Consider the following 27,920-nt stretch of genomic DNA (forward strand, 5'->3'; position numbering starts at 1 on the left):
AAGGGCCTTGGTAAGCGAGGTGACCAAGAAACCGATGGTCACTCTGGCTGAGCTCCAGAGATTCTGTGCGGAGATGGGAGAAACTTCCAGAAGGACAACCATCACTGCAACACTCCACCGATCTGGGCTTTATGGCAGAGTGGCCAGACAGATGCCTCTCCTCAGTGAAAGACACATGAAAGCCCACTTGGAGTTTGCAAAACACCTAAAGGACTCTCAGACTGTGAGAAACAAGATTCTGTGGTCTGATGAAACCAAGATTGAACTGTTTGGCTTCCGTCTGGCCACTCTGCCATATACAAATGTATCGCCATGGCTTGCAAAAGCGGCTTGTGGAGTGCACTTCCATTAATTATATTCAAAAAAGGGGTGTTTAAATTCTCCAAATACACAGTTTTCCTTCAAGCATTCCCTTGGAGTTCCCGTAGTATGCATGCAAAGTGTCAGGCCATTAGGTTTCATAGACTTGGAGTTATGGAGGAGACACACTGACTTACTGATTGACTGACACACACACACACACACACACACTGACATTTATTACAGATAATAGCTCTGCAGGGTGAGAAATATATGCACATGTAAATAGGGAGTGCTCATTTAAAGTTTGGTTGTGCTGTCCCAATACTTTTATGACAAAATATACATAACATGCAGATGGCCCCAAACCCCACAAATATCAACAAACCCAGTTGTGATGACAATGTGTATTTGACAAATTATGCATACATGTGTGTTCCATCCTATTTTATCGAAAATGTTGTTTAATGCCCATGGCTGTGCACAATTCCAATACAATGTAACAAAGAAGACATAACAAGACACCGGACAAGCTTACCAGCCTCACAGGGATCCTTGATGTTGTCGGTGATGTCAATATCTCCATCATCATTCCAATCAGCCTGCCCTACGTCCAGCCAGAAAAGAACTAAGAAGAGTAACACAGCTGCTTGTCTAGTTTCAGGCATCTTTCTTCTTTCCAAAGAGTTTTCCCTCTTCTCTGCAAAATTCCTCCAAACCACAGAGTAAACTTCTCCTGTCTTGTCTTTAGCAGAACAATTTCGTTGTTAATAATCAAAAGTGCGTGCACAATCTTTTCTCCGCAACGTAGCAAGATATAGAATAGTAAGTCAGCTAGTAGTGTGAAATCCACAATTGGCGATGAAAATTAACGACTAGTAGTGGGAAGTCTGTAACCGAATAAAGAATGCCTGAAGGTTTCCGTGTGAAATAAACAGCAAGTATTAAGAAATGACTGGCAGTCTAATACAGGATTTCTGTAATCAGCGAATAAATATCAGCAGCTGGTTCTAGAAAGCCTGACGTCTTCAAACAGCATTTAGTGGGTAGTTGGCAACTGCAGGTAGGTTGGTTGTCAGAACAGTGATTTTACTTGAACTCTGCAGGTTAACTGTCGTGCTTGAAACCTGTTGAAAAAACAACAAAATAAAACAAAATAAATTCATATGTAAAGATTATTATTAATAACATAACCCTTTCCTGTGTGAGTTTACATTATAAATGAGACAATACACTTGTCTAACTCTTCCACACTTTACTCATAATGAATGCACAAATTGGCAATCCTACATTGTTACCTCCACCACCAAAGGTGGAAAGAGGTTATATTTTCACCCCTGTCTGTTTGTCTGTGGGCAGGATATCTCAAAAAGGTGTGGACAGATTTGGATGAAATTTGGTGGAGGTCGGGTGTGTGATCAGGACAAATTGATTAGATTTTGATCCAGATTCAGATCCAATAATTTTAAAGTGATTCTTCACCATTGGGAGATAGGGTCAAAAAGATATAAAGCACGATATCTCAAAATGTTATGGACGGATTTGAACGAAACTTGGTGGACAGGTCGGGTATGTGGCAAGGAAGAAGTGATTGGATTCTGGTGAAGATCTGGATCCGGATACGGATACGAATTTTTTTTTAATCTTCAAGTGATTCTTCACCATTGAGAGATGGGGCCAAAATGATAAATAACATGATATTTTGATGTCTCAAAAAGTTGTGGATGGATTATGACAGAACGTGGTGGATGAGTTGGGTGGGTGGCAAGAACAAGTCAATTAGATTTTGGTTAAGGCCCAGCTGCAGATCCGGCCTATCAGTGGAATACAAAACATAAACTGTTCAGCCTGACGGAAGTATGTGCTCTACCGAGTGTAATTCTAGTTCAGCTGAGTTATTAGCCTTGACCTTTCTGTGGAAATTGCCCCAAGTGTTTAGTTCGTTGGTACAAGTCTTCCCATGTGAGATTACATCCAAATATCTACCTCTCAAGTCTCAACTGTTCTGTAGTCATGAACCCATGGTTGTGTCACAGCAACACTGGCTGCAAGGGTCTTGAACAACAGGGGATGTCTGCCATGCATACACCCTGTTTTGGCATCTATTACATCGTTAACGAGGTTCCTGAGTGCGGAATGATCGCAGAACAACAGAATGAGGGTGGATCCTAATTAATGCGGAAAGACACTTTGTTTAGCAGTGGGTGCTCCTGTGTTTTTTCACCGACTGTGACGAAGCTGGAAGTTACCTTTTAATATGTTTTTGCCGAGATACATTTCGAAAACCTTGTCAACCAGGAGTTATTATTACAAATTTTATTTTTTCAAAAAAGGCTGGCAGGTCTACACTGTGAAGTCACAACTTTGAGCATTACCAAACATCCTATTTCTCAATAATGTTCTCTACCATGGTAAAAATTAATCATGACATCTTATGAGACACTCATCAGATTATTTTTTTTAGAATGAGATTTTAAAGTTATAATTTGGCAAAAAGAGAGACTTCTCATCACAATCTGTTGAAGATTATTATGGGCAAAAATAGCACCAGTAAATATAGGCAGAAAAATATTCAAAATCCACAAAAAAATTGAGCAAACCAAATCCAGACAACATCTGCGCAAAAGCATGTGCATGTGGAAACAATTAGTGTGCAGTTCTGCATCCCTTCGAGAATGGACGTGACAGCCTATTTTGGCCTTTAATGCATTCAGCAAATAAATAAATTAATAAATGGCAATGGAGGTTCAAATATAAAGTTGAGCTGAACATTTGAACAAGCAAAGTATACCCAAGTTCAATATACTTGAAACCACCGCCTGAAGTCAGAAATTGGAATCTAGCAGTGATGTAATCGCTCTGCCTTCATCACTTTTCTTTTCCTTATTCAGCATTTGTTAACAAACAAAAACAAGGAATATTGCCTGAACTTTACTTTTGTATCAAAAGTTTCATTATCCATGACTATTCCTGCCCACTACTCCACATTCAACACTTGTCCTACCGATCTTGTTCAACGATGTACCATTTTCCAGGGAAAAGGAGATGAGTCTAACTGCACTCAATAGTTATTCTTTAACCACACTTGATGATATGTGTGCCTTGGTCTGAAAATCCATGTCTGTTAAACAGACATCTTCTCTGGTCATCTGCATTATGAGGAGAATAGGCCTGCCAGATGTTTGGCATCTGGTGGCTCTTCCAGTCATATTCTCGGTCAAGTCTGGCATGACGAAATTTCAGGAATATTAGAACAATAAGAGCTATTCGCACCTGTATCTCGCATCTGGTCGTCAAATTTCCGGCATTGGGTGTTAAAAATTCTGGATAGTGTTTTGAATCCTGGTGTGAGCAGTCAGGCGGGTGAGCATTTAAAGTCTTCAGCTCACTTCTCACTATGAGCAAACGAGTATTGTTCAGTTTCCTTAATTTTTCTTGAATTTAACAGAATTTTCATTTTCTCTCTCAATTCTATAATCTCAAAACCTTAATATTCTTTATCATGGATAGTTATCGCCTGCAAATGGCTTGACTTCAAGGCTGGCAGGAGAGCCTGGAGGTACGCACACTCACCTCTTCGCTGTCCAACTTGGGTTGCAATTTCGACCCAGCTATAAACTGTCACACTGATGTCTCGCAGGGAAGGCGAGGCATCATTGTGTGTGCTATCCCTCGGATGGACATTCAACTGAACTAGGTATCCTGTGATCTACAATCAGTTATTAGACATTAAAGATCCCAAGATGTCCTTCATGAAGATGAGGTGATCTTATTACCAGCATCCTGACCAAATTCCAAATTCCTGCTGCAATCTATAGGGGAAATTGTATCAATGGTGCTGAATCCCCCCTCCCCTGCACCACCAAGCAATGTTACCTGCTGCCATGTGCTAGATATGAAAGAGGAAGAAAGCTTAACTTCAAAAAAGCCATCTGAGGTGGCAAGTGACTACCAGACCTTGTACAACCCTTGCAATCCTAACTACAAAGGCACGGAATTCACAAAAAACTGTGGACTTCAATCAGCGGATCATTGGCCTTGACGGTTTGTTGTTTCCATGATCAATAACCCACACATTAGTAGATTTTTAATGGATTTTCAATGAGGAGGTGGATCCAGGAATTTGAACAATGGCAGGTCAGTGTGTGATAAAGACGTTTTCAAATCATATCATTAAAATCAACACCTGTAATCATGCTTGATTAATGATACTTGAATGTTGCTGGTCATAATAGTTGCTACGGTCATTGAACCCCAGACATGCTGCTATTATTGAAAAAATGGTGGCTAATGCCCCCACTCCCCCCTGCCACCATATGCACTACGTTATACCTGTACCTAATTCCACAGCACTGGTTTACACTTATCCCAGCATACATTTCGACTTTTGAGCATTTGAGCATTTTGAGCATTTTGCCATGATTCTTTTACATTACTCCTGTGCTAGGCTTTACATTTTTGTGGTCATAGAATTCAGAGTGAAATTTCTTCAGCCTGACAGAACATGTCCATCAAGGCTCAACGATGACACAGAGCATAAGGCCAAGGAAAGAATCTCCCTGTGGGTCCTGCAGCGCAAATACTATAGGCAACAGACACTTTGACAGTTGTCAACTAGAATAAAAAAGACAGATTCCTTGCCTGATGGTGTATCAGCAAAAAAAAATTCCTGATGTGACAATTTTGAGTGTTTATAGGAATTGTTTTATTCTGAGCAACTTGCTCCAAGAAAACCTATTGAAAGTTCCATTATCACCCTCGCCTGAGGAGAGGGTATTGCATTTGAGTCCGTTTGTCCGTTTGTCTGATTGTCTGTTTCACTTCGTGCCATGTACTGTAGGCGCTTTATTTGGCGTACATAATGACCATCCTCTGTTTCCAAAATCATCATCACCGGTTCTACCAGAGCAATTTCCATTGATGATAATAAACCTAGGGCAGGTCACCACTCTATCCTGTAGGGTAGGGCAGGAATTTGGCCGTGGTGCCAGCACACAATGGCCTGCTATTTTCAAAAGGCACCATGCGATCTTTAACTGTTCACCAGCAAATGTGAGTAGAAAGAACACCAAGCCTGACATCACTCCGAAGGCTGGACACCCAGTGATGCAACCAACATTCTACTTGAAAAGCACCAGAATGTCAGTTTACAGTTGGATTGGAGATCACACCCAGTCTAGACAGCAGAAAGACAGGTGCAGTACCTCGGAGCTATCCTTCCAATCCCTGCGTAATGTACTGGTCCACACGTCTGGCTAGTCCGTAACAACAAGTTTAACCAGTAGACATTTCTCGCACATGTTTTGTTATGCCTCTTTTCACTCCCTACCCACAATCTTTTCTACCTCCATTAGACCTATCTAAACCAATCTTGTTACTTGCAGGTTACTGTGTTTCTCTTCCTCTTCTCTGTCCACTCTTCTGTTCATTCTTTTGCTTTCCTGTTTTATCCAACCAAGTTGCCTTTTAACCTCTCGTCAATTCGTTCTTCTAAGCCTAGATATTGGTATAAGAAGCCGTTGTATAAAAAAGAAAGAAAGAAACGAACCTGAAAAGGAGACAAACCTCGGGTTTTAAAAGGTGTAAATATAAAAATCCACCATTCTAGATGGATTTCTTTCCTGCAAATTAATCACGTCTTTCGGAACTAAAAATGTATATTGTGGTCCCTGCAAGTGTGAGTTAACATCCATTCGCTTTGAAGGTGTTTAAAGGTAAAGATATGGATTCTTAGCTAATTCAGAATAGAGCTGCATGTGTGAAAGGGACTTTATGGGAGGGCATGCAAGGACAGATCAGAGGTGACAGTGGAGTGAGAGACCACCATGGTAAGGAAAGAAAAGGCTCTGATTTGGGGTTTCTTGATGAGAGATAATAATAATAATATAATAATAATAGGAGTTCCTTTACAAGGGATTTCAACACGGGAGTAGGCCATTATTCCCATCAAAGCCTGCACAATGGTTGTCAACTTATGGTTGTTTGCCCATGTTCTGTCCTTTTTAAATGCTGAGCATCAAGGAAGGAAGCAGTATGCACCAATTGTACCATTTTTAGTCTTTGGTATAACTCAGCCGGAATTCGAACCGCCGATCTCCCAGACTTAGAGCAGACATACTAACCATTACATCACTGAGTGTGGTTAATATCGCAATGATATTCAAAGCTTTGAAGTCTACAGCACCAAAAAAACCACAAGGGTGGGTCGCAGGAGAGACAGCCCAGAGTGGAGAAGATTATTCTACAGTATAACACTGTGAAGGAAGGGTTTGTTTGGTCGAGAGGAGTTATGAAGTGTCTAAGAATTTGGCATGACAAAGAATGCCTATGTGGCATCTGCCCTTGGAAGGCAGCTTGTCTATGCAGTCGGTTCAAGGCAAGTTGAGGCTGATAGTAAGACCAACACATTCTACAGATTGTGAAAATATAGTTGTATGCAGAAGGCTACTGCAGTTGGTACCATGTCTCTCTGGAAGACTTTTGGGTCTTAAAATAATGTGAATCTGCCTTGAGGCTAATGGAAGATGATGATGATGATATTATTATTTTTTATTATTATTGAAAACGACTTCAAAATATCCTGAGCATGGGGGGTGAAAAATCAGCATCAACTAAACAAATCTAGATGGGCAGTCTCAGAAACAGAAAAGAAAAAGGAGCATAGATTTTAGGAAGTTAGGTCGTCTACAACCTCAAGCACCACAACACTTGCGAATACTATACCTATTTGACCAATGCAGTTGTGCCACTATTGTCTAAAGGAGGAATTCAATGTCATATTAGGTACCGGTATTGCCTTTCAAATTCTGTGCACGGGAGGTCAAGCATACAGTTGTAGTGACTGCATTAACTTGTGAAAGCTCCGGCTCAGGCCTTGACCATTTATTCCCGATTGCTGTGCCAAATTTTTGAACGTTTGTGTAATGCCAAAAGTTTCTGTAGAATCGAAAAATGTTTTCCTGCTCGCGCCAAATTCTGCGTCCGAGGTGTTTAAAAAACCAGCGATTTCTACTTGTTTGTATGCCAATACAGAAGGGATGCAGTATTAATATATTTCTGCAGTATGCAAAAAGACTAATTAACTTGCTGTTGAATTACTAAAGAATTTCACTATCCATTGAGTTTTTCTTAAATTTATTTGATGTGCGGATTTTTTTTTTTTTTAATACAGAATCGAGGTTCGTGTAAGAGCTAAACAAGGATTGATATTAAATACATTTCGGCATTTGTTCTATACACAAAAAAATTGAACATGAAAAACGAGAGACATGGCAATTCTTTTTTTAAGTTAGTGATTTGCAAACATTTTCACCAGAGACGAATATAACAAAATATGACACTGAAAACTACAAAATCTCTAGTTTAGTACATGTTAGAAATAAAAAATAAATAAATATTGTTGGGGGGATGAGTGAGTTCATTAGACTTTGGTGAATATCTGAAAGCGGATACTACAATTTTTAAGTGATTCGTCACCTTTGAGAGATAGGACCGAAAACGATATAGAGCACGATATTTCAAAAAGTTATGGATGGATTCTGACAAAAGTTGGTGGATGAGTTGGATAGGTGACAAGAACAAGCCCATTCGATTTTGCTTCAGGTCGGATGCAGATCGGTCTATCAGTGGAATACAAAACATAAACTGTTTAGCCTGACGGAGGTATGCGCTCTGCCGAGTGCTGTTCTAGTTTGCAAAATGGGTTTGTAGAATGTGTAGTTACCATTTACAATGGTAGGTGGCTTACTTCCAGTTTCAGTCTCTGCTAAACCCTTCCCCTGCTAGAGGATATATATTGTTGCGGTTTTGTGTTTTTACAAATAAAGGTTAATTTCCCCCTCATAGTTAGTCACACTACAACATGTAGCCTTGTTTAAGATCAGTTAGTAAGTGTAAGCGTAGACCTTTCCTATGTGTAGTTTTGCATTGAGTAGAATAATGAGAGTTAGGTCTCCTTCCAATGCTTTATGCCGCCTCGATGCTTTGGTTTTTGGCGCAAACTACCACGAGGCCGGCCTGACAAGTCGAGGCAGGCCGAACGAAGGCGGGACAGGAAAGTGGGAGTGACCGGTAAGCACGAGCCGCCAATCAGGGCTCGAAGGGAGTGGCTTGGCACTGCGTCAAAAGGCGTGGTTTTTGGAACATTCAATGCAGGCTAAGGGCGTGGCAATATAACACTTTGCGCGAAGCCCCCACCTCAGTTATGAGGCAAGCCCATGCGAGAAGGACAAGCGCTGAGTGATGAGCTTGAGTTATCGGTTCGAAGCGCTGAACAAGTTATAAGCCGGGGTCCTCTGTTGAACAGTTCTGAGAGTGCGTGAGTGTTGAATCAACTTACAAGTTAAATGCTCGGTTGAGCTTGGGGCAGATCCTCTGTTGAGTTATGAGGGCGAAAGCGCGCCATTGATTAATCGCGCTGTGAGGAACCGCCGAGCCGGGCGAGAGACGCGCATATTCGCCTGCCTGCCTTTGTTCGAGATACGCGCTGCGAGGATCCCTCCTGCCTGTCTGCCTGCCTTCATCGAGGGACGTGCTGTGACTGCAGAGGGCCACGCCGGGCAAGCTATTCCTGAACAACAAAGCCGGCGCGTTCAGTGCATGAACCATCCTTCCTTCATTCATTCCCCCAGTGAGTGTGAACGGGCCCATTGTCTGGGTGATAAGCTAAGACTGTTTAAGTGCCTGCTCTGTGTCTCTTCGCCTTGTATAGCTGTAAATAAATCTGTGTTCTTCCTTCTATTTGATCGTTCCGGTCATTTCCATCTATTGACTAAGCGTGGTATGAATTATATCGCTCTAATCAGGTTCCAATAATAAGGTAACTGCACGGACCACGTGGTACACCATCCGCTCGGACGTACTCAAATTACACGTGGTTCGTGCGAGACTTGATCCCGCTTCCGTGGCGGCGTAGGTACTTAGGTACGTGCGAGAATTGTCCCGAAACCCTGTCCTGTGTCTGCCCGGGAGTGGCGACTCAAGTCTCGTGGTTGCGACGACCCAAAAAGAACAAGGGGCTTAATCTCCCCTTGGTAAGGGAAGGAGGGTCGCGCGCGAAACCGTAACAATATGCTTTACGACATCGATGTATTTGCGCTATCGACCGATCACGCTGCGCTATCAATGAATCCATCGTTGGAAACTCGTTGGGGTTTCCCTTTGGAAACTCGTTGCTCTTCAATAAGATAATATTAATAATGTGTAACTTTCCTCACGTGAGGAAAGGAAGGAACAATTAGTTGTATATAACACACAAATCAACGTCAACCACAATCACGAGCTGAAGTAATACATGGGAAAACTTGGAAATACCGCACTGTACCTGGAGAAATACCTTGGCAATCACATTGGGGATTCGGCACAGGGATGTTGAAATTGGCTCAGAAGGGGCGGTGGTAAAAACCAAAGCGAAACTCTGTTTCTTCATTTAATATTTCTTTCAGCGTTCTATTATTTTATAATAGTTTCCATATAAAATGTCTTTTTAATATGCTACTTACTTGAAACAATTTTTATATGACTTTACATTAGTGACAAAAAGCAAGTTGAAATGAAAAGGTAAGGGGGAGAAATTATACACGCTGCCCATATGACGGCAAATTAATGAACGAATGTGATGAATGCCAAGATTGGGACTGTTATGCGCGATCGATCGATGCCTGCGCCATCTACCGATGCGAACGATGGATCCTTTGATAGCGCAGCGCAATCGGTCGATAGTGCAAATCCATCTGTGGCACATAACATATTGTCGCGTGACTACCCTTGGTGAACACCGTAGGGTAACACGGATGACCGATTGCGAGACTTTACACTCCCGAGGCGAAAACTCAATGGCGGATTCAAGCTCAACACAAAGTTAAACGCGCGGGAGGCCAGACGCAACGAGCTCCACAGCCTTATCTATTAAAATGAAACACCCAGGAAACTGCGTTCAAATATGTACAGAAAATAATATAAGGATTTATTATTGAAAAGTAATAACAGTGAAAAAAACACGCGCCGGTAATACTAATAACTAAATCGGGACGTCCCCACACGACTGATATCAAACACAAAACGAGGGAGATTAATTACGAAAAGAACACGTCACGTCGTTCAAAATGTACGCGGATTCGGGCTTATCTGGTCTTTCGTCGTCTTTGTGGCTGCCGTCCAACACCGCTCCTTTCGGCCCGATCGCACACCTCGCTCCAAGTTCCACGGCCCTCTGCGTCCGCCTCCAAGCGCCACCAGGCCTCGTCGGTCCAACGGCCCACACACACCACGAGCTCCTTTGCTCCAACGGTCCACCGCAGGGCTGCACGAAGCAACCAAAACCAAGTGCCAACTGCCAACTGCAACGAGCTGTGGTCACGAATGTTCAATGAACCGTGTCCTGTGCCAACTGCCACGAACTCTGGTACGGAACTGTAACAACGAACTCTGCGACTCAACTCAACTTCCGACTTGATCGCTCATCGACGTGTGTGTCCGTGTCTCTTGAAATGGCGTCCGACCGTCGCCTATATTGGTGGCCGATGACGTCACATTGGCGCACTCCTCAGCCAATCAAAGCCTCCCAACTCGCCCAGGTCACGCCCTCTGCGGCATGCGACTCCTGACATCTCCCGTCCGTGACCCCGCGGTCCTGGCATAACACGTGCCGGCCAGGTTTGTAGGCCTTGGAGGTGTACACGGTGGCGGCCACTTGTGGCGGTGTTTTTGACCTGGTTTCCTGTCAATTTAATACGAAGTCCTTGTCAGGGAAAGGGAATTATTTAATGTTGCGCTAAGGACCTAACTAATGTTTATGTGGTTTGCAGTGCCATAATGGACAAAGGTTTGACTACTAGGTGAGACTCACAGGGGCGTTACCTTTAATCCCTCACTATTTAACACTCGAACCTCCAGGTAGGTCCACAACCATACATCTTACCCCGACAAACGCCTAGACATCAATAACTTATTACATGTAGAGTCCCTGTCACGACAGCCGAATACCTACCTATTCAGATCTACCTAGTTCTAGATGTTGCATTACCAAATTCATAACACAGCCCCCCCCCCTGGAACCGTAGCTCCTGCAAGGTTCACCGCAGGCGCTACCATTCCAGCCTTAACACTTACTGTCACACACTTAATTAACCTATGAAATAAATCAGGAAGGGCTGTGGGAAGTGAGTCGGACTACCTACCTACACTTCCTTAACATGCTGAACCCCTTAACCATCATGCAAGTATGTACATCTTCTTCGTTGTTCCTGTGGAGGGAGGAAACAACAACACACAACACTAACTTAACCACAAAACTTAACCATCTTCCCGAACTCAAAACTCTAACCTTTGTACATACCCCGGTCTACAGACCGCGTCCCCCGGTGGATGCCACAAGACTCAACCTTACCTGCGGGGCCATCCCCAATGCATCCCCCTAAATTTCCTCGGGCCCTGTCCAGATGTTACAGGTGAGTGACACGGCTCGGTGGATTTCGCCCACATTCATGCAACACAGACCCCTTAACCACTCATTCTCATTCCATAGGTCATCAAGGCATTTCAAAAATCAACAAAGCACTTATTTCAATACACCCCCTGCAGGACCATGGCATTGATGTCATTCACGTGTGTGTGCATTCCTCAACTAGGCAGCGGGGAGGTACCGCACAAAAGATGGTGGGGGCGCATCAGGCTGTGGTGCCCGCAGTCCCAAAAACAAGTCAACCGACTTACAAATTCCTTGCCCCCCCCCCCTTTACCTCTTGGCCCCGTGACAGCCCAACAGCCCCTTTCCGCCGTTACCTCGCCGGTGAGGGTCTCCACACACACCAGGCTCCTTTGCCTCCTGCTTTCGCGCAGCAACACGGGTCACCGGGGGACTTCCTCACCCCGCGGCGCCCAACCAGACCCTCCACCGACGAGCTCCAATTTCCAGTTACCACCGGCTGCCAGGGGTAATTGCCGCAGAGGGGGGGCCCGCAGGCATCGCTCCTCGAGCTTGCTCTGTACCTGCGGACACACACACCTTCCCCACCCATGGTCCCCAAAACACACTTCCTCCCCCGCTGCCATTCAATTCTCCACACAACTCAGCACAATTCAGTACAATTCATAGATGGTGTAAAAGGTGTTACAAGGCTTGCCATGGCCTGCTACATGTGAAATTCCCCCAGTTCACATTTAAACCATCACATCTTCCCAAAAGCACATTTCCAAAAGCACAATTATCACCCCTCATTATCTCCAATAATCATCACACACTCTCCAGGTTCCACTCTCACGACCACATCAAAACACCTAACCACAATACAAAAACATACGCCACCCACAAGACACTGTGGCTCCCATTCCATCCCCTCACCGGCCATGTCATCACTCACACCCGCCTCCCAACTCCAATTTACATGTCCCCAATTTCCAAAGCAAATCCTGAAGCCTGGGACAGTACTCCTCAAAACACTCACCTCAAGTGCAGGTAGTTGCAGGTTGGTCAGGTTCAAAGTGCAATCCACCCATACAATTCCCAAAATTTCACATTGGGCCTACCAAATCCTTCCAAATTTCTCTTTTGTCCCCACTACACTGGCAGGTATGTGGATCCGCATCCAACGGTGATCATCACTACACAACTACCTGTGGCCACGACAGCTCTGCACCTCTACCGTGCAAGGGTCACCGGGACAAGGTGAGCAGTCAAAACGCCAACATGGCCCATGAGTGTCCATAAGGGTGCGACCCACCATCCATCCTTCGGCCCCCCTGCGAGGAACACAGCTGCAGCAGCCCCAGCTGGCCAATGTGGTGAGCACTTGCTGCCACAACACACACTACCGCACACACAACCTCGGCCCTGGGGGGCACGGTCGCAGTGCGTGGCATCCCTACAGCCACGTCCCCTGCACCTCCCCATCATCCCCCAGTCCGACTACAGAACTGCAGCCCCCCCAGTGCTCACCCACACTTGACCACACCAAGGTCCAGTCAACAGCATGCTCCACCAGGAGACCCACCCAGAAGACATGGTCCACACACCTCGGACACGCACAGCACCACGTTGACCCTCAGGCTACACAACTACATCCCCATCATCCCGCGTCCCAAATATCAGCACAGTTGCCCCCGCAACCAGTTGAAAGCTGTCTTGCTACCCTATTAATTTAATCACAGCCTCCAACACTTTGGTCTACACACCTGGATCAATAATGGCGTCACTATACAGTGTCCACCATGGCATTTCACAATCCACCCTTAAATTTGCATCTAACCCACAGATTACCCATGCCAACCATTTGTCACATTTCACTCACCTCACCAAAGAAGGATGCTTTGCCATACACATGCCAGCCGAGCATGGCCCATATGCTCGGCTCGTCGTTACACATCTCCCGATTCACATCCCCATGGCTCTCTTCCCAACCTGAGAGTCCATAAATCACAACGGAGCATCTGTGGAAGGTCGCTCACACCATCACGTTCCACAGATGCCCCAATGGTTGTCCGGCAGGCTATCTCCATCCCTGTCCATTCGGTTTGACCCGCGTCCATAGACCAACCACCATGCCAGGTCACCACATGCTGGTTGTCCCAGAGTCCCTGGAGGAGAGTGCCAGGCCGCATGCCCGGGTGGTCACCACATCAGTCCCAAGTTGGCCGTCCGCAGTGCCACCACCAAAGCGCGACCCACAACACCTCCCCCTAGTGGTCCTCAATATTTGCCATCCCAGGCTTGAGAAACCACCTCGGACCTCCCTGGAGGTCTTAACCCCCACCAGGGTCCGGTGACCCTGCCGGCCCGAGCCACCAGCTCGGACGGCGCCCCGACGGACAAGGGACGCCACACTCCACCAGACCCCCCGTGGGACCCAGGTCGTACCTCGACACCCAAGGCTGGACCCCACGTCCAAATCTCGCCATCACAGCCCCCCAGCTGGCTGGCATACCCAAATTTTGAAAGGGGCAACTTTTGCCCGAGGCCATCACCCATGACCTCTCCATATCCAGATCCCGCAGCCCGGGGACCAATCCAAACCATGGCTGCTCCAAATCAATTTCCCATTGTAATTTTATTTTACAAATTTTCATTCCCACTGCCATTCCGCAGCTGCAGGGAACAACCTCTACCACCGGTTGTTCTGCCCCTCCCTGCAGTTGATCCAAATTCCCTACAGGGACCAAATCTCCAGAAGCTCTATCTCCCGATCCTCCAAGATCCAAATCCAGCCCGGAGCCAACACACTCCCCCAACTGGTTGTCCAATTTTGGAGCCTCTGTTTCCAAATAGCAGTGTACAGTGAGCGTCCCCTCGGTCATTCCAACCACCTCCTCGGACCAACTCACCTCTTCCCCCAGACTCCTTTGGGCCTGAACAAGCTCTACCTCCATGGGACTGTCACAGGTCTCCAGCCGCTGGATCAAATCATCCTCATCATTACAAATCATTCCTGGCCCCGCCAGGCTTTGATCAATATCCCCAATAAATACCCGGTCCGGCTCTATCGCATGGACCCCCAAAAACTCTACCCCCTCTTGCTCCGCACCACCGCCCTGGTGCTGCACAATTCCAAATTCATCCCCCGGTTGGGGTGTTGTGACATCCACACGGTCCCGATAAACAACCAGGCCAGAATGTGGGAAACATTCCCCATTACAACTCTCACATTCCAAATTTCCTTCCCCGCTCACCTGTGGACTCTCCACGTTTACCTGCAGGCATTCCCCCTCTACCTGTACACATTCCCCATCCACCTGTGGACATTCCCCATCCACCTGTGGACATTCCCCATCCACCTGTGGACCTGCGGTCTCCCCATTTACTTCAATTGCCATTCCCTGTGCAATTCCCAATTTTGCCATTCCCGGTGCAATTCCCTGCTCGTGAGCAACATGCACATCTGCATGGGCCGTACTCTCTCCTGTTCCCAATCTAGCTTCCCCCCGTTCCGATTCAATTTTTGCCACCTTTGGCTTCTCCTGTGCCCCCATTTTATTTGCCAGCCCATTAATTTTAATACTCAATCGATCACTCATTTCCTTCATTCCTTCCCTCCATTCCTTCCCCTGTGACTTCATTTGTTCATTCAATTCCCGACTGGCTCGCTCTCTCTGAGCCCTCATGTCTCCCCGAATTTCTGCAAGGTTTCGCTCACCCTCGGCCCTCTGAGCATTTATTAAATTTACTATGGTCTGGAGATCTATCGGGGCCGTCCCACCGGCGGGGAAAGTTCCAACGCTATCCTCCTTATCCCCCATTTCCGGCTCACTCCCGACGCTGACGGAGGCCTCGCTGCGCACCTCCATTTCGTCGACCTCCGACATCCGCCTTTCGGAAGGTTGTTTCCCGCGCGCGTATTTATTTTAATACCAAAAACACAATTTAAATTTGACGAAGACGCGATATCGCGCTCCGTATGCCCAATTGATTATTAAATTTCTCCGCCTCGCCTATACAAATTTTGCGTTCGAACGTCGGGCGCAATGTACGCCCGACCGTGTCGATGTCTCCCCGCGGACAAAAAAATTTGTCCGACCGTGTCGATGTCTCGCCGCGGACAAAAAAATTTGTCCGACGGGTTCAAATCCCACTCCTGACACCACTTGTCGCGTGACTACCCTTGGTGAACACCGTAGGGTAACACGGATGACCGATTGCGAGACTTTACACTCCCGAGGCGAAAACTCAATGGCGGATTCAAGCTCAACACAAAGTTAAACGCGCGGGAGGCCAGACGCAACGAGCTCCACAGCCTTATCTATTAAAATGAAACACCCAGGAAACTGCGTTCAAATATGTACAGAAAATAATATAAGGATTTATTATTGAAAAGTAATAACAGTGAAAAAAACACGCGCCGGTAATACTAATAACTAAATCGGGACGTCCCCACACGACTGATATCAAACACAAAACGAGGGAGATTAATTACGAAAAGAACACGTCACGTCGTTCAAAATGTACGCGGATTCGGGCTTATCTGGTCTTTCGTCGTCTTTGTGGCTGCCGTCCAACACCGCTCCTTTCGGCCCGATCGCACACCTCGCTCCAAGTTCCACGGCCCTCTGCGTCCGCCTCCAAGCGCCACCAGGCCTCGTCGGTCCAACGGCCCACACACACCACGAGCTCCTTTGCTCCAACGGTCCACCGCAGGGCTGCACGAAGCAACCAAAACCAAGTGCCAACTGCCAACTGCAACGAGCTGTGGTCACGAATGTTCAATGAACCGTGTCCTGTGCCAACTGCCACGAACTCTGGTACGGAACTGTAACAACGAACTCTGCGACTCAACTCAACTTCCGACTTGATCGCTCATCGACGTGTGTGTCCGTGTCTCTTGAAATGGCGTCCGACCGTCGCCTATATTGGTGGCCGATGACGTCACATTGGCGCACTCCTCAGCCAATCAAAGCCTCCCAACTCGCCCAGGTCACGCCCTCTGCGGCATGCGACTCCTGACATCTCCCGTCCGTGACCCCGCGGTCCTGGCATAACACGTGCCGGCCAGGTTTGTAGGCCTTGGAGGTGTACACGGTGGCGGCCACTTGTGGCGGTGTTTTTGACCTGGTTTCCTGTCAATTTAATACGAAGTCCTTGTCAGGGAAAGGGAATTATTTAATGTTGCGCTAAGGACCTAACTAATGTTTATGTGGTTTGCAGTGCCATAATGGACAAAGGTTTGACTACTAGGTGAGACTCACAGGGGCGTTACCTTTAATCCCTCACTATTTAACACTCGAACCTCCAGGTAGGTCCACAACCATACATCTTACCCCGACAAACGCCTAGACATCAATAACTTATTACATGTAGAGTCCCTGTCACGACAGCCGAATACCTACCTATTCAGATCTACCTAGTTCTAGATGTTGCATTACCAAATTCATAACAATATATACACACGAATAGCTAATTCTGCAAAAACATTGGGATATCCAAATGGTAGTACCACAGAGACAGACCACAACCAACATGGTAAAAGCAGGCAAACTAAAAGACAAATTTTGTTGGGCATTTGAAATGTGAAATTTAGCTTCTACAATTTGGGGTTTGACCAATTTGGAAAAATGGTCCCATCTATGAAAAATATCAGAGTTAATTTTCCTTCCGCCACAATGTTGGGCATGTAGGATGTGATTAATATCCTTAACCATCGAGTTATCATTTACTGTTATAGATCCTTACACCGATTACGAATTTTATTTTCATGTTATTGATGTTACAAAGGTTTGCCATCCTATACGAAAATACATTTTTTGTTAAAAAAGAGTTTTTTTGTATGGTGCTTTCCAATAGGAAAGACCCAAATGAAAAATAATCCAAAAAAAAAATAAAGGTCCACCTTCAGTGGTGGAGGTGGAAAGCTGTGCTGATGGAAAAAGACAATAGTACCAATTTGAAGGTAAGAGCCTATAGAACAATTTTGGTTCGAGTGTCAAGCACTCATATAAAAAAAATTTTGGGGTGATTTGCAGGATTTTTTTTCATCACAAATCTTCCCCATACCCACCTGCGTTGTCATCCGAAGGGTCCCTCAACTCTTGTACCAAGTCAGATTTGTTGTTATACATTATGGAAGCCAGTACAAGTAGTGCCATTTCTTTCAGCGAAGAGCTAGTTGCGCCAGATGTTTACGACTTCATTGTTATTGACGGTGGAGTACTGATACACTCACTTCCTGGTACAACTGTCCAAGGAAACACCTTTGATTCATATTTCGACAAGGTATTCTGCCCAAGAATTCGCCACGACTTGAAAAGATCGACAAGAGTAGACATTGTCTGGGACCAGTATCGTGCACTGACAATCAAAGGAGGCACAAGGGAAAAACGAGGAACAGGCACCCGACAACGCGTATCTGGTACTGCCAAAATCCGAGGAAATTGGCAGAAGTTTCTGGCGAACGTTGATAACAAGAAGGAACTGTTCTCATTCCTGTCAAAAAAGATAACAGAAGGACAGTTCCCAGATGACAAGGATGTCTACATCACTGCAGGTGATCAAGTCCACCATGCTGGAAACAGTCCACCAATGGATCAATGCAACCATGAGGAAGCTGACACTCGTGTCCTAGTACATCTCCTCCATGCCCTCCAAACATCATCACTTGGGAAGGTTCAAACTGGAGACACAGATGTTGTCGTAATCCTTCTGAGTAATTTCCATCACATCAAGGCCTGAATCCGGTCGCAGAAATCTGGATCTCCTTCAAAGCGGGAAAGACAACCTGAATGATCTCCCTGAACACTATTGCCAGAAACCTGGGCACGACAACGTGCAAAGCCATGGCCCTCTTCCACGCATTCACTGGATCAGACAGCACATCTTCCTTCAAGTTTAAGGGTAAGCGATACTGCTGCAAGTTGATGCATGAAGTGCCATCCCTCATGGAGGAATTTGCAACTATCGTCGACACTCCATTCCAAACATCGCCAAGGCTGAAAGAAGTGGCAACGAACTTTGTCTTTAGGCTGTACTCCAATGAGTCAAACGAGGACAATGACGTTGACCTTGTCCGAATGAGGGTGTTATCACAGAAGACTAGGGACGTGGAGAGAATTCCCCCAACGAGTGATGCTTTGGATCAACATCTCAAAAGGAGTGTCGTCCAAGCGAGCATCTGGACAACAGCCCAAAGGTCCATGATGCCTGTCAACAACCCCACTAATGATGGGTGGAAGCAAGAGGACGGCTAGCTGCTTCCCATTTGGACCTCGCTGCCCCTCACCAAGGATGTATTCCACCTGTATGTGAAGTGCACTTGCACAAGTACCTGCGCTCTGTGCAAGTGCGTGAGGACAAAGTTGAAGTGCACACGTCTGTGCAAGTGCAAATGCGAGAAGTAACTGGACCAGAACAATTTCCAATACTGACATGTATATATGGTCGATTTGTTAGCCACTTTCTTATTAAAACTATTGTTCAAGGAGTTATTCAAGCAATAATTGTCTAAGTAGTTACTCACCACCATATTGTAGCACAGTTAAAAGATAAATAAAAATGTCACTATATCATTGGGTCCGAGTATAATTGTCCAGTTTATTTTTTTTAAACATGTTTCAGCTTACCGGGCCTATGACCCTTGGTCTTTTTTGTGGATATGTGCCGATACCGGCAACGTTATTGCTTCTATGGGCAATATGCTTGAAATACAAGTTGCTACTCCTGATCCTGAATCCATACATACCTCATATGTTCAGATCGGATCATCCAATCAAAGGTTATAACAGTTTCCATATTTCGCATTGCCCGGTGGAGGGGTCGGGAACCCCCCCCCCCCCCCCCCCCACGGCCCCAGAAACCCCATTTTTGATCTGAGTGCTTGACACTCGAACCAAAATTGTTCCATCGGTCCTTACCTTCAAATTGGTACTGAAAACGAAACTTTTGCATCAATTTGAAAATAAAAGAAAAAATTACCCGTGCACGGCCCCCTACTACAGCCAGTCAAAGACAGTAATAGGAAGGATACTATAGTGAATCGACAAGCTTGGAATCTAATCGTAGATAGTAGTGTACAACCATCTTGAAGGTCATGAAGGTTGTCCAAGACTGAAGAGTGTAAGAACGCAGGTTCCCAAGACACATGGAAAATAGGCATAAATGTCTGAAGCTCGGTCGAGAGATTGGTCTCGGGGAAAGAGAAGAGTAGTGGGATAACGGAAAAGCCATGGAAAAGCCATATGTGGCCACGCAGATTTGAATTCTATGATTTATCAAAGATGTGATTGGGATGGGGGATAAAGAGAGAAATAAAAGGAGGGGAGACCACAAGATTGTTTTTGTTGAACAGAATCCATGCTTGTTTATTAAAACTTTTAATTTGTGTCAGCATGTTTGTTGATTAAAACATGTGACATGCAAATATCCTGGGAACATGAACGTGTTTATAGCGTCGGAGATGCTGCTGCGCAGCTAAAACCACAAACTGAGATTGCAAGTCCAAGAACGTCAGACAAATTGCTACAACCACAAAACTGAGATTGCAAGTCCAAGAAGGCTAGGCAACTTGCTACAACCACAAACTGAGATTGCAAGTCCAAGGACGTCAGACAAATTGCTACAACCACAACACTGAGATTGCAAGTACAAGAAGTCGAGACAACTTGCTACAACCACAAACTGAGATTGCAAGTCCAAGAAGTTGATACAACTTGCTACAACCACAACACTGAGATTGCAAGTCCAAGAAGGCTAGGAAACTTGCTACAACTACAAAACTGAGATTGCAAGTACAAGAATTCGAGACAACTTGCTACAACCACAAACTGAGATTGCAAGTCCAAGAAGTCGAGATAACTTGCTGCAACCACAAACTGAGATTGCAAGTCCAAGAAGTTGATACAACTTGCTACAATCACAAACTGAGATTGCAAGTCCAAGAAGTTGATACAACTTGCTACAACCACAAACTGAGATTGTAAGTCCAAGAAGGCTAGGCAACTTTCTACAACTACAAAACTGAGATTGCAAGTACAAGAAGTCGAGACAACTTGCTACAACCACAAACTGAGACTGCAAGTCCAAGAATTTGAGACAACTTGCTACAACCACAAATTGAGATTGTAAGTCCAAGAATGCCAGATAACTTGCTACAACCACAAACTGAGATTGCAAGTCCAAGAAGTTGATACAACTTGCTACAACCACAAACTGAGATTGTAAGTCCAAGAAGTCGAGATAACTTGCTACTAAAGCGCGATGCTGCGCGCTAATGCTGACGCAAGGAGCAACCGGACAACGCGGTTCATAAAAGAGTCTTTATTCAAAGTACTCAAACTGCAGCACTAAGCTGCTCAGGGCTGCGCGCCCCGTGTATATCGTGAGGCCACGCCTCTCTCTCCCTGGCGTGGCCCATCCCCACTTGGTGTGCGGGGTGATGTCACCACGTCAGTGCTTTCGTGTCCGCCACACGCGCCCCCCCCAGAATCCCCGCGCACCTGAAGGGTCAGTTTGCGGGGCAAACGGATGACCCGGCCGAAGCGCCCCCTGGCGACTGGCGGCGTCTGCGATGCAGGGATGCCATCTGGGATGCCTCCGGCTGCAGGACCGGGGGGCGGCGTGGCGGCGGGGGTGGGCGGTGCCGGGGGTCCGCCCGCAGGGGGGCGGCCCTGATGCGGGGGTCGGGCCACTGGCGGGGGATGGTCCACGTCGAGGTGGGCCGGCTTGAGGCGGTCTACAGAAACGCGGTCAGGAGTACCGCCGATGTCCAGGGTGAAGTGCTTCGCCCCGGTCTCCAGCACGCGGAAAGGCCCGTCGTACGGGGGCCGCAGTGGTGTCCGGTGGGCATCGTGGCAGACAAAGACGTACTCCGCCGTGCGAAGCTCCGGGGCGACGTGCGTCGGTGGGTGCCCGTGGCATGCCGTTGGCACCGGGGCGAACCTCTGGGCGGTCTCTTGCAGAGCGGAGCGCTGCTGTGCTCCGACCATGGTGCCGTGGAGTCGGGGAGGAACTCGCCCGGCACCCGCAGCGGTTGCCCGAAGACCAACTCCGCCGCGGATGCACGCAGGTCCTCCTTGGGCGCCGTCCGGAGGCCCAGCAGGACCCAGGGGAGCCTGTCGACCCAGCCGCCGTCGCGGAGGGTGGCCCGGAGCGCGGCCTTCAATGAGCGGTGAAATCGCTCACACAGGCCGTTAGCCTGGGGGTGGTAGGCCGTGGTTCGGTGCAGCCGGACCCTGAGCCCCTGCGCGACCATCCCCCAGAGCTCTGAGGTGAACTGGGGGCCGCGGTCGGACGAGATGTCTGAGGGGGCGCCAAACCGGGCGACCCAGGTGGCGATGAAAGCCTGCGCGACATCCGCCGCCGTCGTCGACGCCAAGGGCACGGCCTCCGGCCACCGGGTGGTGCGGTCCACCATGGTGAGGACGTGGGTGAAACCCCGCGAGGGGGGCAGAGGTCCCACCAGGTCCATGTGGACGTGGTCAAACCGGTGTTCCGGCACCGTGAACGGGGCCAACGGGGCCTGGGTGTGCCGGTGCACCTTGGCGCGCTGGCACACGAGGCACGTCCTGGCCCAGCCGCGGACGGCCTTCCGGAGGCCATGCCAGACGAACTTGTCGGCGATCAACCTTTGGGAGGCCCTCGCACCCGGGTGGGACAGGCCATGGATGGCGTCCAACACCTGGCGCTGCCAGCCCGCGGGCACGATGGGGCGAGGACGCCCGAGGGAGACGTCGCACAAGAGGGCCGCGCCCGCACCGTCGAACGGCACCTCGGTGATGCGGAGGCCCATGACGGCGGTCCGCAAGGCCTGGATGTCGGGGTCAGCGGCCTGGTCCGCTGCCATCCGGGCATAGTCGATGCCGAGGTGGACTGCGTGGGCGACGGCCCGGGAAAGGCAATCCGCCACCGGGTTGTCCTTCCCCGCGACGTGCCGGATGTCCGTCGTGTACTCGGACACGGCCGAGAGGTGACGCTGCTGCCGGGCCGACCACGGCTCGGTGACCTTGCCCATCGTGAAGATCAGCGGCTTGTGGTCGACGAAGGCCGTGAACGCACGGCCCTCGAGCAGATGGCGGAAGTGCCTGAACGCCAAGTGAAGCCCGAGCAACTCGCGGTCGAAGGTACTGTAACGGCGTTCGGGCAGGCGAAGCTGCCGGCTAAAGAACGCCAGCGGTTGCCAAGCTCCACGCACCCATTGCTCGTGCACCGCGCCCACCGCGTAGTCCGAGGCGTCGGTGGTGAGGGCGATCGGTGCATCGGGCGCCGGGTGCGCGAGCATGGTGGCGTTAGCCAAGGCGAGCTTAGCGCCCGTGAATGCCGTGTCCATCTGCTCGCTCCAGGTAACGTCGCCTTTGCCCGGCTTACCTCGGAGAGCTTCGTGCAGGGGGCGCAGGAGCTGGGCGATACGGGCAGGAACCGATGGTAAAAGTTCACCATGCCCAGGAACTCCTGCAGCCCTCTGATCGTGCGGGGGCGCGGAAACCCCTTCACCGCCTCCACCTTGGCCGGCAGGGGGACGGCTCCGTGCTTGGTGACATGGTGCCCCAGAAAATCGATTACGGCGGCGCCGAACCGGCACTTTGCTGGGTTCACAATCAGGCCATGCTGGCCGAGGCGTTCGAAGAGCGTGCGGAGGTGGCGTAGGTGCTCTTCGCGGGACGCGCTGGCGACGAGGATATCGTCCAGGTAGACGTAGACAAAATCCAAGTTGCGCAGGACGCTGTCCATCTGTCGCTGGAACGCCTGAGCCGCATTCTTCAGACCGAAGGGCATCCGCAGGAACTCGAAGAGACTGAATGGCGTGATGACCGCCGTCTTCGGGACGTCCTCCGGCCTGACGGGGACCTGATGGTAGCCGCGTATGAGGTCCACCTTCGAGAAGAAGGACATGCCCGCCAAACGGGCGGAAAAGTCCTGAATGTGGGGGACGGGGTAGCGGTCGGGAGTGGTGGCGTCATTGAGACGGCGATAGTCCCCGCACGGTCGCCATCCCCCGCCGGGCTTCGGCACGATGTGCAGCGGTGACGCCCAAGCGCTCTCTGGGCGCCGAACGATGCCGAGTCGCTCCAGGGTAGCAAACGCCGCTTTTGCCACCGCCAGCTTCGTCGGCTCGAGGCGGCGTGCCCGGGCGTAGACCGGTGGCCCGACGGTGGGGATGTGATGGGCCACCCCGTGCTTGACGGCCCCCGCCGAGAAGGTGGGCCGCGTGAGGGCCGGGAAGCCGGCGAGGAGGCGGGTGAATGCGTCCGCTGCCGGAAGCATTCAGATCAACGTGGCCGGAACCGAACCATTCGGCAAGCCGCTTGGCAAGCCGCTCGTTGAGCTGCTCGACGAGCTGGGCAGCGCACAAGCGAGCGAGCTGAACGTCTCGGCCTGGACAAGACGTCTGCGCTTTACGTCGACGAGGAGCCCATTAGCGCACAGGAAGTCCGCGCCAAGCAGCGCCATGGGCACGTCGGCGGTGACGAACGTCCATCGGAAAACCTGCCCTCCGAACCGCAGAGAGAGGCAGCGTTTTCCATACGTATGGATGGGCGTCCCGTTCGCGGCAAGCAGCGCGGGGCCCCCGCCCGCGGCGTGCTTGTCTGACGTGCCGGCAGGAACGACACTCACCTGCGCTCCCGTGTCGCACAGGTAACGGCGCCCGGATAAGGTGTCCGTTATGAACAGCAGGCTGCTCGAACAGCCGGCGCTCATCGCCACTATTGAGCGCCGGCCCGGGCGTTTCCCGACCTGTTGAAGGAGCATGGCGGATGACATTGCCGAGCCTCGTGGCCAAACTTGGCGTGGAACCAGCACCAGGTGGTGGAGCTGGAGGAGTGTGCCTGGCTCTGCCAGGCCGGTGGAGTTGGCGGTTTTCGCCGCGGCGGTGGGCGGGGCGTGGCGGCGGTCACGAGGGGCGTATCAGCATGCTGCGTATGCTGTGTAAGCTGATGCTGTGGATCAGCATCATCAGCAGCATCAGCAGCATCAGCCTCGAGGTCCGTGACGGCCGCACCGACTCTCGCCCGCGTATCCGAAGCCGCGAAGTACCTGTCCGCCTCGGCTGCCAATGCTCGGGGTTCCGTTAGCCCGGTCCCGGCCAACGCGAGGCGAACCTGCGCTGGAAGTTGGCGACGGAAAAGCACCCGGAATAGAGAACCGGGGGCTTCGTCGCCCAACAGTGACAGCATATGGTCCATTCGGACCGACGGGCACGTGTCGCCGAGCTCGGGGAGATCCAGGAGGCGGTCGGCCCATGCGTCGTCCGTGAGGCCGAACGTGGCTAGGAGTAGCCGCTTGAGTGCCTCGTACTTGTGGCCGTCCGGTGGGTGGCGAAGGACGGACACAACTCGAGCGGCCGTGCCGGGCCCGAGGGAGGCGACGACGTGGCAGTAGCGCATGTCGTCGTTGGTGAGGCGCCGAAGCTGAAATTGGGCTTCGGCTTGAACGAAGCAGACTTCGGCCTGGGCCTCCCAAAATTCGGGAAGTTTAATCGCCATTGCCTTGTCGTTTGCCATTGCAATGGCGTCGTGTTCGGAAGGATCGCTACGGCAGATCCAACGTCGAGGTCACCATATAAAGCGCGATGCTGCGCGCGCTAATGCTTACGCAAGGAGCAAGCGGACAACGCGGTTCATAAAATAGTCTTTATTCAAAGTACTCAAACTGCAGCACTAAGCTGCTCAGGGCTGCGCGCCCCGTGTATATCGTGAGGCCACGCCTCTCTCCCTGGCGTGGCCCATCCCCACTTGGTGTGCGGGGTGATGTCACCACGTCAGTGCTTTCGTGTCCGCCACACTACAACCACAAACTGAGATTGTAAGTCCAAGAAGTCGAGACAACTTGCTACAACCACAAACTGAGATTGCAAGTCCAAGAATTTGAGACAACTTGCTACAACCACAAATTGAGATTGTAAGTCCAAGAATGCCAGATGACTTGCTACAACCACAAACTGAGATTGCAAGTCCAAGAAGTTGATACAACTTGCTACAACCACAAACTGAGATTGTAAGTCCAAGAAGTCGAGATAACTTGCTGCAACCACAAACTGAGATTGCAAGTCCAAGAAGTTGATACAACTTGCTACAACCACAAATTGAGATTGTAAGTCCAAGAAGTCGAGATAACTTGCTGCAACCACAAACTGAGATTGCAAGTCCAAGAAGGCTAGGAAACTTTCTACAACTACAAAACTGAGATTGCAAGTACAAGAAGTCAAGACAACTTGCTACAACCACAAACTGAGATTGCAAGTCCAAGAAGGCTAGGAAACTTTCTACAACTACAAAACTGAGATTGCAAATACAAGAAGTTGATACAACTTGCTACAACCACAAACTGAGATTGCAAGTCCAAGAAGTCCAGACCACTTGCTCCCTACAGTTTCAGGCAGGAATTCGTCATTTGATTAAGGTGCCCGGCGATAACTTGCCAACACCGTGAAAGACAAGACACGGACCATGGGTTCTATAACGTCCACCAACACCCAATGCAAGCAGACCTCCAGCGCTTGATATTCATCCATCCGATGGATGGAGTGATGAATCATCCTGCATGTGAAACACCAGGATGACAGTTGATAGCTGGTGCAAGATTCGAACCCAGGCTATAGACAGCTCAGAGGCGAGTGCACCTGGAAACTGAAGCAAAGCGTGCGCAGGTAGCAGCATTATGCGATTTTCCCATCGATTTGAGACAAAATGATGTGTGAAGATTTCCAGCAATCCAAGCTCAGGCGACTCCTCATTTGGAAGTCATTCCGTGTTTTCAGGTGGAGAAGCTTGAAGTGAATTTCGAATCAGTGACACTGGGTATGTGGAGGAAGGTAACAGGCAGCCAATCACGTGGTGCAACAGCGACTTGTACTTGTCTCATGAGCACGTGACCGCGGATTGCAGGTAAAGCGATCCGGGGAGTTCAACGCTCACCAGGTAGCAAGGTAAACTGCCAAGGTGTTTTATTGTATTGTATCTGTGAAAATAAAACAAACACCGTAAACAGTCCTCTTTTGTTATCGAGTCTCAGTGGGATGCTCAGCTCTGGTAAGAGGGCCAGGTAAGGTCCATGACCTCGAGGGAACAGGTACCAGTCTCTCCCACAATAGACCGAACACCAGGGGTTGCAATGATGGTTAATTATTACAAACCATTGGGGAAAAAACCTGCAGTTACTTATACAGAGCCAGTAGCGGAAATTCCATGGAATCTGGAGCGCGGGAAGTGGAATTCCAGGAGTGAAGGAGCAAAACGGCAACCCCAGCCTAAGGAATTCATTGCAGCGCACACAGGCAGTTTATATGAATGGCAGCGGAGAGCAGCTGCGTGCTGCTCCCCCGAACAACTGTTAACGAGTGAGTTTCGAGAGCGACCAACCTTTTTACAGATGCAAATCGAGGAGCCCATTCCCCGGCGACCGCCAAACGTGCAGGCGAAGAGGACGGCGTGCGCGATCCGAGCTCTGGAGCGCACACGAAGCGCTGCAGGGATCGGAGGGAGGAGGCGGGGCGGAGGATGGGGCGGAGCAAAGTCGAGGGGGCGGTGCTTAGAGAGAAGCGGGAACGCCGGTCCGCACGGGGGACTGGACCTCTCGGACGCGCTGCTCACGTGTTGGGTTAATCGAGGCGAAGGTTAATCACACTTGTCCATGAAAATGGCGTCCTCGTCATTTAATCCACACCTGTACTTGTTCCCATATATCCGGGGCGTGTACTCGGACTACATGTATGAGTATATCTATTTTACACCCACAACAAGGATAATATCCATTGGGTCTTCACCTTTGCCTTCCTAGTGGTAGACAGGGCAGGAGTTTGGAACTTGTTCACAGTGCCGGCGATAGCTTGCCCACTCTTCACGAAAGACACCGTGGGATCGTTAACGTCCACCGACTCAAAATTAGCGGACGGACCACCCAGCTTAACGTCATTTACGACGCACTTTTGTGACGTCTCGTCCTGCTTGCGAAACACCACGACGGCAGTTTACAGCTGCAAATGATGCCCAATGTTATGGAAAACCTTCCGATCAAATATCGACTTCAGTCGTCCAGGAGGACCTACAGTATAGATAGCGCCATGGAATGGTCACAACTATGGTTACTTCCCTTCGATGTGAACAAATGCAAGAATCTGCACCTGGGTACGGATAACATGAGCATGCCATAGCACGTGGGGGAATGCAGACTTGTGGGATGTGATCGAGGAAACCGACCTTGGAATATTCAT

The 27,920-nt window shown here is 49.0% G+C and overlaps 1 protein-coding gene across 1 annotated transcript in view; it reads right to left on the reverse strand.

Moving 5' to 3' along the window:
- Window positions 1-27,188, reverse strand: part of LOC137425464 (dorsal-ventral patterning tolloid-like protein 1) — a 189,893-nt gene extending 162,705 nt beyond the window's left edge. Inside the window, exons 1-2 of the mRNA XM_078776663.1 lie at window positions 27,070-27,188; window positions 839-1,427 (exon numbers count right to left, since the gene is read on the reverse strand). Coding sequence (XP_078632789.1) covers window positions 839-968 — 130 coding nt within the window. The 5' untranslated portion in view covers window positions 969-1,427; window positions 27,070-27,188. The remainder of the gene's footprint in view (window positions 1-838; window positions 1,428-27,069) is intronic.
- Window positions 27,189-27,920: the final 732 nt, after the last annotated feature.

The sequence above is a fragment of the Myxine glutinosa genome, chromosome 4 (assembly GCF_964187855.1).
Source record: "Myxine glutinosa chromosome 4, kmMyxGlut1.1, whole genome shotgun sequence".
Classification (NCBI taxonomy): Eukaryota; Metazoa; Chordata; class Myxini; order Myxiniformes; family Myxinidae; genus Myxine; species Myxine glutinosa.